This window comes from Sapajus apella, unplaced genomic scaffold, assembly GCF_009761245.1.
Source record: "Sapajus apella isolate SASKATOON/1434 unplaced genomic scaffold, GSC_monkey_1.0 scaffold71, whole genome shotgun sequence".
In the NCBI taxonomy this organism is placed as follows: Eukaryota; Metazoa; Chordata; class Mammalia; order Primates; family Cebidae; genus Sapajus; species Sapajus apella.
Window position 1 is genome coordinate 1,426,635 of NW_022437011.1, and position 16,609 is coordinate 1,443,243.

Genomic DNA, 16,609 nt, shown 5'->3' on the forward strand with positions numbered 1-16,609 from the left:
TGGAGGCTCAGAGAGGTTAAGTCATTTGCTCATAGCTACACAGCTTGTAAGAAGTAGATCTGGGAGGCAAACTCAGCAGGTCTGATTCCAGAGCCCTCGTTCCCAGTCCTTCTATTTAGCTCCCTGAGTGGATATCACAAATGTGGTGTCAGGGGCACACGAAAATAAGGGAACAAGTACTATCCTTCAACTGCCAAGAAAAAAATGCACTGTTGGAAAATCACAGGAATTCCAGAAGTGCATGAATCAAGCTACGTAAATAAAAAGCTAGGTTGCAGATTTATTTGTTCTATGACAATATTTTAAACAGTCAAAAGTGACAGCATGATTCAATGGGCACAGACATGTCAGTCATTCCACCAGGAGACAGGACCGTGATGACAGCCTATGGCCCTTGAATCTTGGGCTCTGGCTGAGTCGTTTCTCAGGGTAGCCTCCACTGATGGGAGGGGAGGCTTTGTGTGGGAAAATGGCCCTGGCACAAGAAATCCTGTCTCCTGGGCTCCGAGGTGTGACTCAATGCCCCTCAGGGACTGAAGCCAACTCTAGTACCATCACGCAGGTGGTGCATTGCAAAAGTGGGGGCTCAATTCCAACCCGTGTACCCCTCGCCCAGCTGCTCAGAGGGATGGTCTCTTATCAGCACAAAGCCACTATCTGAGTGAGAGTCAGGTCTGAAGAAAACCTCCTTCGATTCTGTCAATTTCCCTGAGACCCACGGAATTTCTCTAAAGGGGTTGAGACCCCAGGTCAGAGGGTAGATCTGGGACCCCAGTCTTCTTGGGGCTCCTTCCAAAGCCTGTTGCTGTGGTTCTAAACGTCCTTTCTCAGATGATTCTAGCTGTGGCTTGGCTTCTCAGAGAGTCTGATGCTCAGGAAAGGGAAGCCAGAGGCCATGGCCCATCAGAAAGAATAGGAAAGGGGTCACTCCCCAGAGACCACCTGGAGAAAGGCAGGGAGAAGGAAGAGTCTTTTGCAAAACTTTACCTTGATACACTAACAATGCAAGTTTATTGCAGTTAAATGAGAAGACATATACTTTTTAAAGTAACTCCTATAACCTCACATTTAGAACTAACATTTAATGATGTGTGCTTCCATAAGATATATGACATATGTGCCTTCTCAGGTACTGTATACACATATCATCTCAGGTCAGGTTCCCTGGAAGCAGAGCCTGAGTCAGGGATTCAAGTGCTGTTAGCATCCCACACTCCAGCACCTGGGGTTTGGATGCACTGACTTACCAAAGGGATTCTGAGCAGTGCCCGGATGTAGAATTGTCAGATTCTATACACCAAAAATGCAGTTAAATACACATTGATACTTAAAAACTCAGCCTGCACTTACTTTGAAATGTACTACAAATTAAATAAATGAATGGACAGAAGAATGGTTAGAAACATAGTAATGCAAGTATAGGAAAACATTAATGATAGAATCTAGATAGTGGGCATCTGGGTGTTCACTTATCCGTATATTTGATTTTTTTTTTTTTTTTTTTTGAGAACAGTGTCTTGCTCTTGTCACCCAGGCTGGAGTGCAGTGGTGTGATCTTGGCTCACTGCAACCTCTGTCTCCTGGGTTCAAGCAATAGTCCTGCCTCAGCCTCCCGAGTAGCTGGGACTACAGGTGCCTGCCACCACACCCAGCTAATTTTTGTATTTTTAGTAGAGACAGGGTTTTGCCATGTTGGCCAGGCTGGTCTCAAACTCCTGACCTCAGGTGATCTGCCCGCTTCAGCCTCCTGAGTAGCTGGTATTACAAGCATGTGCCATCACACCTGGCCTGAATTTTTTATAATAAAATTTCGATAGGAATTAAAGCAGAATTATATATGCCTTTAAGATCTTGTTTTAGAATATTTTTAAAACACCTTTCAGCTATTGTTTATAAATGTGTCATCATCAAGAAATGTTTTAAATTTTGCATTTTACTATTATTATTATTATTTTGAGACATTCTCACTCTATTACTCAGGCTGGAGTGCAGTGGGGCTGTCTTGGCTCACTGCAACCTCCGCCTCCTGGGCATAAACCATCCTCCCACCTTAGCTTCCCAAGTAGCTGGGACGACAAGCGCCTGCCACCATGCCCAGCTAATTTTTGTATTTTTTGTAGAGATGGGGTTTCACCATGTTGCCCAGGTTGGTCTTGAACTCTTGAGCTCAAGTGATCCACCTGCCTCAGCCTCCCATAGTGCTGGGATTACAGGGTGAGCCACTGTACCTGGCCTAAATTTTATTTTATCTTATTTCTATCTTATTTATTATTTTTTTTGAGATGCAGACTTGCTCTGTTGCCCAGGCTGGAGTGCAGTGGCGTGATCTCGGCTCACTGCAACCTCTGCCTCCCGGGTTTTGTCACGTTGGCCAGGTGGTCTCAAACTCCTGACCTCAGGTGATCCACCTGCCTCAGCCTCCTAATGTGCTGGGATTACAGATGTGAGCCACGGTGCACAGCCTAAATTTTCAATTTATTTTTTGCGCCTTCATTCTCCATCTCTGGTGCCCATCCCCCTCTTTCTACAGGCGCCAGCTCTGGGGTATTTGATGCCTGCCTCTCTCCAAACTTTATGTGCAAATATGAGAGCCATGAACAATTCATACTGAGTCAGAAATATATGCACGTGGCAAACATTCAGATGGCACTCGGATTCATAGAGAAAAGTGGGTCTCCTCTCATGACCCAACTCCCCCAGTTCCCCTCCCAAGAGGCGCTCCCAGTGCCTGCTTCTCTTTATTCTTCCAGAGAGACTTATGCCATATATAAACATAAATACATCCTTTTAAAAAAGCACTACGCATACTGTTTTGCGCTTGGCTTTTTCACCGAGAGACATAATTTGGAGATGACTGTGAACCGGTAGATACATAACTGCTGCATTATTTTAGCAGCTGTGCCATTTTCCATTGTGCAGATGAATCGTCATTCACTGAGCCGGCACACCCCTGCATGGACATTTTTAGGCTGTGGTGTGGGGAAGGATGTGAGCTCTGTCCTGTGAGAACTTGCTCTTAACTGACAGGATGCGGCCCCAGAGTCAGCCCCAAGACTCAGGCCCTTGCTTCTAATAGCTCAGGGGTGCATGCTGGGAGCTCTGGGCTCTTGGGAGCTTTGCCTTTCTTCTGGGTAAACGGAGTGTGAAGAGATGACAGCTCCTCAGCACGCCAGAAAGCAGGGACCCTGTCACTCCTGCCTCTGGCCTCCATGCTCCATTATCTTCTCAGGCTTGTGGGCAGAGCAGGATATTAGCTCAGGCAGCACTGAGTGAGCACCAACTGTGTGCCTCCTGGAACTCTCATGACAGCCTGCAAATCTGGGAGTTTCATTTCCCTTGTCCAGGCAAGGAAAGAGAGGCTCAGAAAGGCCTAGCAACTTGCCAGAAGTCACACAGCTGGTAAGTGGTAGAGATTGGAGCCAGAGGCTTTCCATGACTTGGGCCTGGCCAGCAACGAAACAGGGTTTTAGAGAGGGGAGGGGACTAAACTTTGACCTAAACAGGCATCTTTTGAGTTTAAGCCCCGGCCTCTTTCAGTAATGCCTGAGGTCTATGTGGACTCAATACAGTGAGCCTTTGTTCACTGGCGTTTGCCAAAGCACCTGGCACCTGGTGTGTACGCAGTGGCTGTCTGGGAGCATGGGATGTTGGATATAAGTGGGAGGGGAGGGAGGGAGGGGGCCTGGGCAGCAGTGTGTCCCGCTGTAACCAACTGCCTCTCCTCGCCCACAGTCCGACTCCATGACAGCATCTCGGAGGAGGGACACCACTACCTGATCTTCGACCTGTGAGTCTGACCCCTTCTTGGGATGTGCCAAGGGTGTCGGGGCAGCCTAATCAGGGCTGATCTCGCTGGACCTCTTGGGCTGAATTCCTTCCTGTGGTCCAGAGTTTCCCCAAATGTGTCGGGCCTGCTACCCAAGCAGTGCAAGCTGACTTTCCTAAAACACCAACAAACACTTTTAGCTTTCATCCTATATTTATTTTTGCTTCTCTTCTATTTGTGGCCAGTGATGCTGGTTTTCCATTTTCAGTGGCAATATAAAGTTTCCTTCTGGAATATGTTTAATTTTTTTTGAAGAATGTTGATTCAAAGAAAAGCAATAATGAAACGATAGACCTCAGTAGTTCCTGGGATGGCAGCAAAAATCAGTGATGGGGCCAGCCTCATCGATAAAAAATAGCTCTTGAGATATTGATCACAGGAGATGCCATAGGCTTCCTGATGAGCCTCGTGATGTGCTCTGAATGTTGCTAACCTCCGGACTCCAGCCTGGCCCAGGTGGGGAAGAAGGGCCAGGGATGGCGGAGGAGAGGGGACTGGAGTCAGTGAAGGGTGCAATGGAAGACAGGAAGGGGACTGCAGCAGGGGACACCCCAGTAGCCCTGGGGCCCCTCCTTTTGTGACTGAGGTCCTGAGGTCCCTGAGCCCTATCCTTAGCTTCCTGGAGACTCCTGCAGATGAGGCAGCACCTGGGGTTGCCTCTATTGGAGGGTAATTCCATGCCTGTCTCCCCAGGGTCACTGGTGGGGAATTGTTTGAAGACATCGTGGCCCGGGAGTATTACAGTGAGGCAGATGCCAGGTGAGTGTCAAGAGCTGCCTGGCAATGGTGCCCAGGGACAGGGCATTCTTGCCTCCTGTCAGCTTCCCAGGGGAGGCCTGTGCTCACACCACCGTGACCCCTTCCTCTCTCTCTCCCTAGTCACTGTATCCAGCAGATCCTGGAGGCTGTGCTGCACTGCCACCAGATGGGGGTGGTGCACCGGGACCTGAAGGTGAGCAACCCACCGTGGGTGCAGCTCACCCCGGGAGCCCCTCTCCCCTCTGCACATCCCTCCTCCTGCAGAGCTGGACATGATCAGAATCCCTTTAATTTTTCTGAGTTAGACTGAAAGTGTGTGTGGCGGGGGAGGGTGGGCAAGATTATTTTTCCCACTGTTCAGATGAGGAAACTGAGCTTAGGAAGGTAGAGCTGGAGGGGTTTTGCCCTGATCCCAAGTTCTGCCATTTGGAGCCACACACAGACCAAGCCTCCAGCTTGGAAGATCCCTAGAGGGACTCCGGCAGCTTTGTTGTAGCTGCTGAGCCCCTGCAGTGTGTACCTATCCCTGCCACACTTCCACTGGAATGTGATTTCCAGGCCAGCCTCATCCTGGGCACCCTCCCTGGGCGTGCTTCCCTGGGTCTGGATCCCTCTTTGGGGCACAGTGCTCTGAAGATGGCCCTGCCCCTCTCTGACCACCCTGGCAGGCCATGGCTTCTCTCCTGAGCCCCAGGCAAGCTCCCTGTGGCTCATTCTAGATGAGGCAAGTGTGCACTTGAAGAGGGTCTCCAACCAGACTGCAGGCCGGCTCTCCCAGAGGGCCTGTTCCCATTATAGCTGCAGCCCCTGCACTGGAAGAGGAAGGAGGAGAGACAGCCCAAATTTAGGCCACTCTGGATACAATAATTAGTGACACATTCATCAAATCAGGGCAGGACGGCTACTGAGACCCAGGACATGTTAGGAACATCGTCCCCAGAGGACAAAGGATGCCTTTGAGCCAGGCAGGTGGAAGAAGCTATATTTGTTTGGATCCGGCCTAGCTTTAGACAGTGAAAGGTCAGAGGTGGGACCCTTCAGAAGTCCCACTGGGAAGGCGGTCAGAGGAGGACTGGAAACCAACAGTCTTCAGAGACTCTGAGCCCCGCCCCAAGCAGAAAATAGGAATACTAACATTTACCAAGCACTGACTGTAGGCCACAGCAAAGTGCTAATATCAGCTTTCTCAGTCAATCCATGCACCACCCCACAAGGTAGACATTTTTCTCACAGGAAACTAAAGCTCAGAGAAGTGAAATAGTTTGCCCACATGTCATGGCATAGCGGTGGCAGCACTGGGATCAGAAACGGGGACTGTCTAAGTGAGCCCACCCTCTTAGCTCTCCTCCATCCTGAGTCCCAAGGTACAGGGACCAGCAGGAAGTGAAGAAATTCTGGAGGCTGAGCCAGTGCAAAGCAGCAGCCTCAATGCCCCAGAGGCCAGGTACAGGACCTTCCCAAGTCAGCCGCTGGCCCGTTATATAAGCCCCGTCATCTTTCAGCCTAGAGCCGTTAAGATGGAGTCAGACTTTGCCTCGATTCTGGCTCTTTCTCTTGCTAGCTGTGTGATCTTGGCCAAGTCACTTAACCTCTCTGAGCCTTAGTTTTCTCATCTTGATATACATGACAAATACTTATTAAGTGCCTGCTAAGTGGCCCTGCAGCCTAGGTGCTGGTGATAAAGTGGTGAACAGAACAGAGAAGGAACTCACATTCCACAGGCCTGACAGATAATGAATGAGCACATAGACAAAAGGGGGAAACATGGCAAACTGCGATGAGATCTGTGAAGGTGGCAAAGAGGAGTAAAGACAGGGGGCACCTGAGGGCTTCTCCTCTAGATAGAGTTAACCGTGGAGGGCCTCCTTGTCAGGGTGACATGAGAGTGAGGGCTGGACAAAGTAAAGGGGCCCACCTTGTGAAGCTCAGGGGAGAAAAAATTAGAGGAGGGAAACAGGAAGTGCAAAGGCCCTGAGGTTGAAACAAGATGGACCGTTTCAAGGGACGTAAGAAGGCAACTGTAAAACGTAGGTAATAATACCTACCTGAAAGGGTCATTGAGAGGATACATGAGATGACGCACGCAGAACACTTCACCCAGCGGCTGGCACATAGTAGGGGTACAATCAATTCTGCTGCTGCTGCTGCTTTATTGCGGTGGTGACCGAATTACCCGCCCTCACCTCAGCCCAGCTTCAGACCATGAAGTGGAGAGGGAGATGTGGCTGATGGAGAAAGGGCCTTTCTGTTGCAGCAGACGGAGGTCTTGCCACAGGATAGTCCCTCTCTGGGGACTGAGACTCAGGAGCTGGAGGTGGGGCTGGAGGTGGGGGCAGGGGCCCTGGGGGGCCACTGAGCTGCTCTTCCTGTGATCCCGGGCCCCCAGAGATGAGGCTCTGAATCTGCTGACGGTCTCTTGGCGCTTTTCTCCCCTTCATCCCTCTTCTCTGGTCCTGACAAGCCTGAGAATCTGTTGCTGGCCTCCAAGCTCAAGGGTGCCGCAGTGAAGCTGGCGGACTTTGGCCTGGCCATAGAGGTGGAGGGGGAGCAGCAGGCATGGTTTGGTAAGTGGGGTGGGCTGGCAGGAGTGTTGGGGGTCACCACTCCTTTGTGTTGATACATCAGCTTCTGGGAACCCCCTGCCCAAGTGGGTGTGGCTGGAGATGCTGTTGGGCCAGCCGACACTGGTAGAGCAGAGGCCCTGCCCCACCCAGTCTTTGAGCCAGTGGGCAGCACCCATCTGTGTCCCTGGGGGCCAGGCATGGGACCCTACGGGCTTCCACAGGGCTCCCTGGGGCCCCCTCTCTCCTTTCCTGTCACTCCCCTATACCATCTCTCCTCCCTATGGTTGAAGGCCTTAGGGAAGTTTCCACAGAGATGCCCTAATAGTCTAGGTGCTTGAGATTATCATCCTGATTTTATAGATGAGGAAAAAACTGGCAGGAAACTTGCAGAAAGTCAAGAAAGTTTAAAAGGGGTACACTAGGACTTAAACTCAGATGATCCAGCCTACTTTGTGATTTTGGTATAACTGGGTCTCTTTCAGCTGCCTGGGAGTACTTTTTAGTGGGCAATATTGAGCCATGGTTAAGAACCAGAGTTCTGGGGTCAAATCCTGACTCTGCTACTTATAAGGTATGTGACTTTGGCTAAGTCACTTCACCTCTCCGTGCCTTCGTTCCTCATCTGTAAAATGGGAATAAGAATTGTATGTTCCTGCCTGGCCCTCGGTGGCTCACACCTGTAATCCTAGCACTTTGGGAGGCGAGATGGGCAGATCACCTGAGGTCGAGAGTTCGACACCAGCCTAACCAACATGGAGAAACCCCATCTTTACTAAAAATACAAAATTAGCTGGTTATGGTAGCGCATGCCTGTAATCCCAGCTACTCGGGAGGCTGAGGCAGGAGAATCGCTTGAACCCTGGAGGCGGAGGTTGCAGTGAGCCGAGACTGCACCACTGCACTCCGGGCGAAAAGAATGAGACTCTGTCTCAAACAACAACAACAACAAAACACACACACACACACACACCACGAATTGGATGTTCCTCAAGAGTGGTGTGAGGATTAAATGTGACCAAGCATATAAAGTGCTCAGCCCACCGCTTAGCATATACACGCAGTAACTCGGAACTGTTCTTAAGATTACTTGTTAGAATACCTTGTGTCTTCATTATTTCAACTAACCCTCTCAACAACACTGGGAGGCACTTAAGACAGGAATCCCTAATCCCTCATTTGACAGATGAGGAAACAAGGACTAGAAGATAAAGAGACCTACCCAAGGGGCAAAGTCAGAGTTAGGACAGGCCTCCTGATGTCCCATGACCAACTCCAACAAGGGGGTGCAGAGTGGGCCAGGGCCCACCTCTCAGCCTGGGGCTGACACGGCAAGTACATTTCGTCTTGAGGCCACCAGCAATGGATCACTAGTGGCTCCTGGAAGAGTGGTGCTGAGAAGTTGATGATCCTGAGTGGGGACCCAGCGGGAAGGAGCTCTGTGACTGATGACTGCTATCTACCACTGGCTCTGGAGTGGGAAGTGGTGACAGGTGTGCTAGGTGTCAATCTGATCTAGAGGCTTTGCTGGCTCATCAGGCTTATGTCTTGGGCCCACTGGGTTTGCACAATATAAGCCCAAGTGCACCTGAGGGGCAGGGGCTGTTTTCATCCACTCCAGAGCAACCCTCATTCCCTCTTCCAGCAGGATCTTGCTGCAAGTTACTTACAAGACAACTCTGTGTATGTTTCTGCCTGTCTGTGTGTCTGGGAGCAGGGTTTGCAGGGACTCCTGGATACCTTTCCCCAGAAGTGCTGCGGAAGGACCCATACGGGAAGCCCGTGGACCTGTGGGCTTGTGGTGAGTTCATCCTATGGCCCTTTTGTGCCCCTGGCTGCCCCCTGGCATCTGGGACCACCTCTCTCCTTTCCCATCGCACCCCTCCGCCTATGTCTTCACCCCACAGGGGGTTGAAGGTTCTCTGATCCTCTCTCCAGGGGTCATCCTGTACATCCTGCTGGTTGGGTACCCCCCATTCTGGGATGAGGACCAGCACCGCCTATACCAGCAGATCAAAGCCGGCGCCTATGATGTGAGTGTCGCTCCTCTCTTCAGACCCCATCATCCTCTGGTGTCCTTTCAATGAAAGCCGACGCCAAGCCACTGTCTAGTCCTGGTGCAGGGGTGAACCCCAGGGGAGCACGAAGACTGACCAGGGCCAGGTGGTTACCATGCTGTGCCTAATGATTGGAGTATCCTGTGGGGCCCCGGAAGGCAAGAAGCGGCACCAAAAGGAGTGAGGAGTAGGGGAGAGGCAGCCTCCCAAGCCAGGTTTTCTCTTTCTCTCTCATCTATACAAATAATCATAATAGCTAACACTTCTATAGCACTCTTCTGAATGTTTTATACATATTATTACATTGAATCCCCACGCCAATCTATGACATACGTACTGTTATTATTCCCGTTTTACATACAGAGAAGCTGAGATACAGAGAGGTCAAGTAACTGCCCAAATCACATAGCTAAGAAATGGTGGAGCTGGGATTTGAACCCGGGCAGTCTGGCTCTACCATTAATGCTTCTAACTACCAAGCTATATTGCTTTTATGCAGATAGCTATTAAGCTATGTGCTATATGTTTCATATTGTATTTAATTCTCAAAATATCTCTAGGGATAGCTCCAGGGGTCATGTGACTTGCCCAGGTGACACAGCCCAGGGGGCAGAGCCAGGACTTCAACCCAGGCCTTTTGATTCTGAAGTCTGGCTAAAGCCCCTGGCCGGCTGCTCTCCAAATAAGGCAGTCTTGGAATGATGGATGGAGGGAGGCCTCCTTTCCTTCCGCTGTGTTCTGATTTGTATGGGGCCAGGGCGCCCTGCCCCTCCCCTGCAGTGAGGAGCCCCAACTCCTCCTGGTGTGGATGCCCGAGTGGATGGGCAGTAGGACCCCTGCCTGCTCCCCTGCCAGTCAGGGGCTGGGGGATCGCAGGGGTGGCCTGGGGCAGGCTGGGCAAACCTGGCCCCTCTGCCCCTTCCAGTTCCCGTCGCCGGAATGGGACACCGTCACCCCAGAAGCCAAGGACCTGATCAATAAGATGCTGACCATTAACCCATCGAAACGCATCACAGCTGCCGAAGCCCTAAAGCACCCCTGGATCTCGGTGAGCCTCCCTCAGCAGGACCTCTCCCAGGAGCCCCTCCAGACCTCATAGTCCAGGCCCCCACAGAGTTCTGGCCCTGGCCCTGGCCCATGGGGGCTGAGAAGACTTGATCCAAGAGACTGCCCTTCCTGTGGTTCTCAGGGGTAGTGTGGAAACGAGGATTGTTTGTTGGCTTACAACTCAGGGTACTACTGGCATTGAATGTCCGGTGCCAGGATGCTAAGCACCCTGAAACATCCCCTAAGACACCCTGCTGAGGGGTACCCTTGGGTGTGCCTGTCTTCCAGCCTGCCTTCCGCTCACAGCCCTCTCCCCCACTTCCTCCAGCACCGCTCCACCGTGGCATCCTGTATGCACAGACAGGAGACCGTGGACTGCCTGAAGAAGTTCAACGCCAGAAGGAAACTGAAGGTAACAGGTCCTCACCCTCCACAGTCCCAGACATGGGACTAGCTCTGCCTGGGTCTCCACCGAAGCCAGGAGACTCGCTCGCTAGTTCTTTCCTTCACTGATTCAATAAGCATTTATTGAACACCTACTACATGCTGAACGGTGGGCTGAGCTTGGGGAGTGAGCGGTGTGTGACTGAGCCCTTGCTCTAGAGAAGAGGACAGACAAGAACCTGGGACGTTACAGGGCAGTAGTGAGTGAGTGTCGTGCCTGGGTAAGCCGCAAGGTGGTGGGAGAACACAGCCAGTCACTGGCATTCTGGGTCTGGAGCCAGGGGCGTTTAAGCTGAGACCTTGAAGGATAAGCAGATATTAGCCAAAGTTAGAGTCAGAATTGGAAAGTGTGGCCGGGTTCGGTGGCTCACGCCTGTAATCCCAGCACTCTGGGAGGCTGAGGTAGGCAGATCACCTGAGGTCAGGAGTTTAAGACCAATGTGATGAAACTCTTTCTCGACTAGAAATACAAAAATTAGCTGGGCGTGGTGGTGCATGCCTATAATCCCAGCTACTCAGGAGGCTGAGGTAGAAGAATCGCTTGAACCTGGGAGGTGGAGGTTGCAGTGAGCCGAGATCATGCCATTGCACTCCAGCCTGGGCAATAAGAGTAAGACTCTGTCTAAAAAAAAAAAAAAAACACACACACACAACAACAAGGGAATGTGTTCCAGACAGAGAGAACAGCCTGTGCAGAAGTCTGGAAGTGCACATGACCCCTTAGGGGTGCCACAAGTGGTTCAGAGTGCCTGGGGAGAGCTTTTGGGGGTGAGATGTGACTGGACAGGAGATCCTGGTATGGGAAGGGGCCCCAGCTGCCAAGTACTGTGGAGGAATGGCTGAGGCACTCAGACAGTGATCATGGCCCCGAGAGGCTCAGTGGGACCCAGGTGGGCCCACAGCTTCACGTGCTCGCAGGTTCTGTGTGCTCTCAGGGCGGCGAGGGGCCCCTGGCCAGTGGAACAGAAGAGCCGTCAGCACACTGAGTATGTGAGGAAGAGGTGGAGGCCCCAGCGCATGTGGAACCTCCTTACCTGCTGCCTCCAGGCTTCAAGTGGAGGCTCAGGATGGGGACACACACCAACGGGTGGTGGCTGGCATGATGCCAGGAGAACGGAGTCCCACCCCCGTCCTGCGGTGGAAGCCATGTCACAGAGGAAGTCTCAAAATACCAGAATCAGGAACTCTTAACATCATACACAGCGGGATTCAGACAGTGTCAAGTCAGGTCTGAATCAGATGGCTCTGGAACCAGAGGGGCCATCAGCCCCCAGCCTGCTTATTGATGGAAGAGGCTTTCTCTACCTTAAGAATCCTCCCAGGATTCTCTGAGCCCAGGGTTCATGGAGGGACGAACTAGTCCTGGAGCAGGATGCTTTCAGCACAGGGCAGAGGGCTAAGAGGTGGAGGGGTCGGGGGAGGCAAGGTCTGCTGTTGCTGCCCAAGCAAGCAAAGTCCCTGGTCTTCAGGAGGCTCCCTCAACTTCATCAGCTTGGGCCAGGCTGAGGGACCTATTCATATCTGCTCCTAGTTTGACCTTGTCCTAGGAGCTGTGCTGGCTAAAGCCTAGCTCACCCCAACTTCTCAGGGGGCAAGGGATGGGCTCTGGGCCAGGGTTGGGGTTGGGACAGATGGAGGGCAGGGCAGAAGCTTTGGCTTCCTCTCGGAATGCAGAACCTGCCTCTCCTTCCCGTGATCCTCCCGCCTCTCTGTCCCTCCTGTGTCCCCTCCCTCTGGCTTCCTCTCCCACTGCCCTCCTCTTATCTCTTGCAGGGAGCCATTCTCACCACAATGCTGGCCACCAGGAACTTCTCCGGTAGGTGACAGGACCTCAGGGTCCCCAGTAAGCCCTGCACCCGTTCCCTGGGGGCACTGTCCTGTCGGATATCTGGGTGCCACCGGGCCTGGGGAGAATGGGAGTTACAGAGGACTCTGTGGCTGGGGGCTTAGCTCACCTGCCACGGCCTGTACCCAGAAGCGAAGAGAGGTCAAAAGTCAGCAAGCCCAGGGCCCATCAGGACTGGTTAGAGGGTTAGTCTGGCTCCCCACTCCTCCAGCAATGCTGGGTGGCCAGGAGGGGATGGCTTCCGACTGCAGGGCTGAGGTCTCTGCGGGGTGGAGCCAGGCTTAGGGGGTAACAATATTGCCCACCATGACTGGAGCTCTGCGCTAAGCAGTCCCGTGTGTGTGCTCAGGTGGCCTTCATGACAAGGCAGCAGACGGGGTTCCGGGGTGCTGCCATCCCTATTTCTGGGATGAGGAAGCAGAAGCGCAGGAAGGTGAGCTCTGACTTGCCCCAAGCTACATGGCTAGAGAGGCAGAGCCTGCATTCAGCACAGGTTTGACCAACCCCAGAGCAAGTGCCCTTACGTGGGCTAGGTCACCAGGGAGTCCAGGGCAGGAGCCTCCCAGACCCTTGGCCAAAGTGGGCTGGTTAAGGCAGGGAGTGCCCAATTACCTGAGGCATGTGGCCTCGCAGAGAGGAGGGAAGGGATTATTATCAGGATTTAGCAAGAAGCTGCTCTTGGCACATCAGAGAGGGCTGGGCCCGTGCCCGCAGAGGCTTCCTTCTGGGGAGTGCAGGCCGCTGGCGGGCTGCAGAGCAGATATACATAGCCGATAGAGCAAAGCTCACCCGAAGGGCCCTCTGACTGGGGCCGGGGCCAGCCGAGAGAGCTGCTGCAGACTTGTAGCCAGCACCACAGCAAGACGGCAGCTCTGAGGAAAGGGCAGCCGTCTGCATTGAGTAGGTCCACTTGCCCATGTAACTGGGGCAGGAGTGAGACCCAGAGGTGGGCAGATACTGGAACTTCTGACTGGGCTTTTCCCGCCTCGTTGAACTGCCTTCCCACCCTCTCCCTGGACAAGGATCCTGCCATTCCATAAACTGAAAGATGAGCTCCCAGACAGTCAGAGTCTTTTTTTAACAACAGAAGCACCCTAGAGAGCTCGTCCTGAGCTCGCAAAATGGCGGGCTGTGAGCTGGACTCAATCTCTTGATATGCTTTGTGGAGGGAGAGGTGTTTAAAAAATTTTTTTCTTGAATGAGTTTCTAACACTTAAAAATTAGGAGATTTCATAGAAAACCCCAGATTTCTGTCGTCTTTTGAAAATCAGACACTGAGGCCGGGCGCGGTGGCTCACGCCTGTAATCCCAGCACTTTGGGAGGCCGAGGCGGGTGGATCACGAGGTCAAGAGATCGAGACCATCCTGGTCAACATGGTGAAACCCCGTCTCTACTTATAATACAAAAAAAATTAGCTGGGCATGGTGGCGCACGCCTGTAGTCCCAGCTACTCGGGAGGCTGAGGCAGGAGAATTGCCTGAACCCAGGAGGCAGAGGTTGCGGTGAGCCGAGATCGCGCCATTGCACTCCAGCCTGGGTAGCCTGGGTAACAAGAGCGAAACTCCGTCTCAAAAAAAAAAAAAAAGAAAAGAAAATCAGACACTGTGGCCTCACTGGACCCCCAATCCTGTGACAGTGGGCTGGAGCTGAGAGAGGCCTCCGCCTTGAGGCTGGAGGAGAAAGCACCCCCCCCGCCCCACAGCCAATCCTAGTCCAACCCCCCAAAGCCTGTGTCAAATGGATGGCCATTCCCATCAGCTTCAGGATCCAGAGGTGGCCCCTGCCTTGGTTTCCAAGTAGGGAACTTTGAGTGGGAGCCTTGAAGGGGTTATAGGTAGAAATATGGGGGTGACTGGGAAGGTAACCTGCCATAAGCCCCATCTCTCAGAGCCCCTGGGACATCAGTGACTCGTATGGCCCTCCTCTCAGCTCCCCCTCTCAAGGCCTCCAGGAGAAGCCTTATCATGGCTACCATTTCCTGAGCATCTGCGGCATAGGGGTCAAGTGCTGTGCTAAGTACTTCACAGATGCCCTGTTTCGTTGAAGGTATTTGCTTAAGTCAGAAGCAGTCAGATGCCAGTGGGCAGGGCTGGACATTTAGGCCATTTCCTGGCTGATGCCCACTTCCAGGGCTCTGGCCGGGAAGTAAGGAGGGAGGTAAGGGGAAATGGCAGCAGGGGAGGCTCCCAGGGAGCTGCTGCTCTGCTTATCCCTGTCACCTGGGCTGTAGCCGGCGGCAGCATGGGGAGGCCTGTGTGGCCTGAGGAGAGAAGCAGGGGATGGGTGCTTTGGCAGGGTGGGCCCCAGTGGGGGCATCTGCTTCTTGTCACTGGCAAGACGCAGCCTGCAGCTGTCCATAGTGAGTAGGCAGGGCTGACACATGACCTCCGAAGCAGCATGGGGCTAAAATTAGAGAGGGCCAGGGCGGGGAGGGCGTGTCTAGCCTGGGGCCAGGCAGCGGGGCCTCTGGGTTGGCCGCCAGCACGGTGGTGACCAAGATTCAGAGGGAATCCCCAGGCTGAAACAGCAGCCTGCAGTCCTGGGACATGTTGGACACCTCCCTCAAACCATGAAGCCAGAGGGTTACGCTTGAGATTGCTGAGAAGGCGGGGAACCCAGGCCCACCCAGCGGGCGACTGGCAGTCCCTGGGCCTCCAAGGAGGGAGCTGGAGGAGGAGGAGGCCTCCCCCAGGATCGCTGGGCCAGCTCTGCTCCCCTTCCGGCTGCGCGTGGATGCTGCTCTTCCTCGCCCTGTGGGCCCTGGTGCCCTGCCTGGTGTTGTTAACCCTCTACTTTTTCTCCTCCACAGGAGGGAAGAGTGGGGGAAACAAGAAGAGCGATGGTGTGAAGGTAAGCCCCTCCGGGACCTGGCAGGGCCTGATTCTGGCAGCATTTCTGCCAATGGAGACTGGCTTTCAGGCCTGGAGCAAGACCTGGGCCTTGCTGATGGTGCCCTGGGCAGACGTGGGTCACATTCGTGGCCAGCCTGTCTCCAGACCCACAACGTGGGCTTCAGTGGCCACCGTCTCACCGTGACTGTTGGAGGCAGATGGGAGGGGGGGACTGGAGGAGGGTGGAAGTGACAGATGTCCTGGGGCTGGGGCAGGTGCAAGGCAAGGGGCAGGTCAGAAGATTTCTGTGGTTCTCCAGGGCTGGAGAGCTGGTGTGCAAGAGATGGTGCAAGGAGAGGGCAAAAATGGTCATGGGGGTGACCTCTGTCCTGCCTATGCGTGGGCTGGATGGAGCCTCTGCCCCGCTGCACACCCTAGTCCCACCCAGAAAGCCCATGGAGGATGGACAGCCATTTCTCCAGGCTTTGGGTTCCAAGGTGCCCCCTCCCTCCAAGGCCGAGTGGTGCTGGTTCAGTGCCAGAATCCCCTGCCCGCTCCACGGGCCTGCCCTGGCCATCCCCAGAGCCCGAGTTACTCCCCTCCACTCCCTGCGGTCCTCCTTCCCGTCTCTTCTCTCTTCTTCCTCTGCTCTCCAGGGCCTGGCCCCTGCTCTCTGCAGTTCCCTCCTCCTTTGCCACTCAATCTTATCCTTTCTTGAGACCCTGCCTTTTTCTGGCCTCAGAGCCCTGCCTGGCCTGGGCCCCAGGGGTGGGGTGTGCCCAGGACATTGGAAGGTGTGGGATGCTGTGTGGATACAGCCAGGTGTGCTGGTGGCTTGAGGGCTTTGTCTAAAGAGGGATTTGTGGTCTCCGGCTGCTGGTTTTGGTCTGTCAAGGTTGCATGGGAAGAAGCATGGGCTGGATGTCCATGGCCAGGACTGGGTCTCTGCTCTGCCCTTGGCCTTCTCTCAGCTTGAATTTTCCATAGCTACAATGAGTGCGGTGTGGATTTGATGATCATTTCCAAGATGACAGCTTTAATAAAAAAAAAAAAGGCAACAAAATTCTGTCTAATCACTCACGCTTCTTATCTTGGGTGCTAGAGGAATACATAATGATTCGGTTATTAGTCCAGGTCAGTGGTTTTCAAACTGAACTCTTTAGAGCCCAAAGGTACTGACTGGGGCAGCCGATGGGGTGCAGTGGGATTAGGGAGGGGGGATGCCTGGTTTACAAGG

The 16,609-nt window shown here is 53.3% G+C and overlaps 1 protein-coding gene across 4 annotated transcripts in view; it reads left to right on the plus strand.

Moving 5' to 3' along the window:
* CAMK2A (calcium/calmodulin dependent protein kinase II alpha) overlaps positions 1–16,609 on the plus strand; it is a 71,060-nt gene that overhangs the window by 30,667 nt on the left and 23,784 nt on the right. For all 4 annotated transcript variants that reach the window (XM_032250229.1, XM_032250233.1, XM_032250230.1 and 1 more), the window contains exons 4-13: positions 3,733–3,787; positions 4,520–4,585; positions 4,706–4,778; positions 7,047–7,149; positions 8,864–8,947; positions 9,085–9,179; positions 10,129–10,251; positions 10,579–10,662; positions 12,468–12,510; positions 15,351–15,391. In XM_032250229.1, coding sequence (XP_032106120.1) covers positions 3,733–3,787; positions 4,520–4,585; positions 4,706–4,778; positions 7,047–7,149; positions 8,864–8,947; positions 9,085–9,179; positions 10,129–10,251; positions 10,579–10,662; positions 12,468–12,510; positions 15,351–15,391 — 767 coding nt within the window. The remainder of the gene's footprint in view (positions 1–3,732; positions 3,788–4,519; positions 4,586–4,705; positions 4,779–7,046; positions 7,150–8,863; positions 8,948–9,084; positions 9,180–10,128; positions 10,252–10,578; positions 10,663–12,467; positions 12,511–15,350; positions 15,392–16,609) is intronic.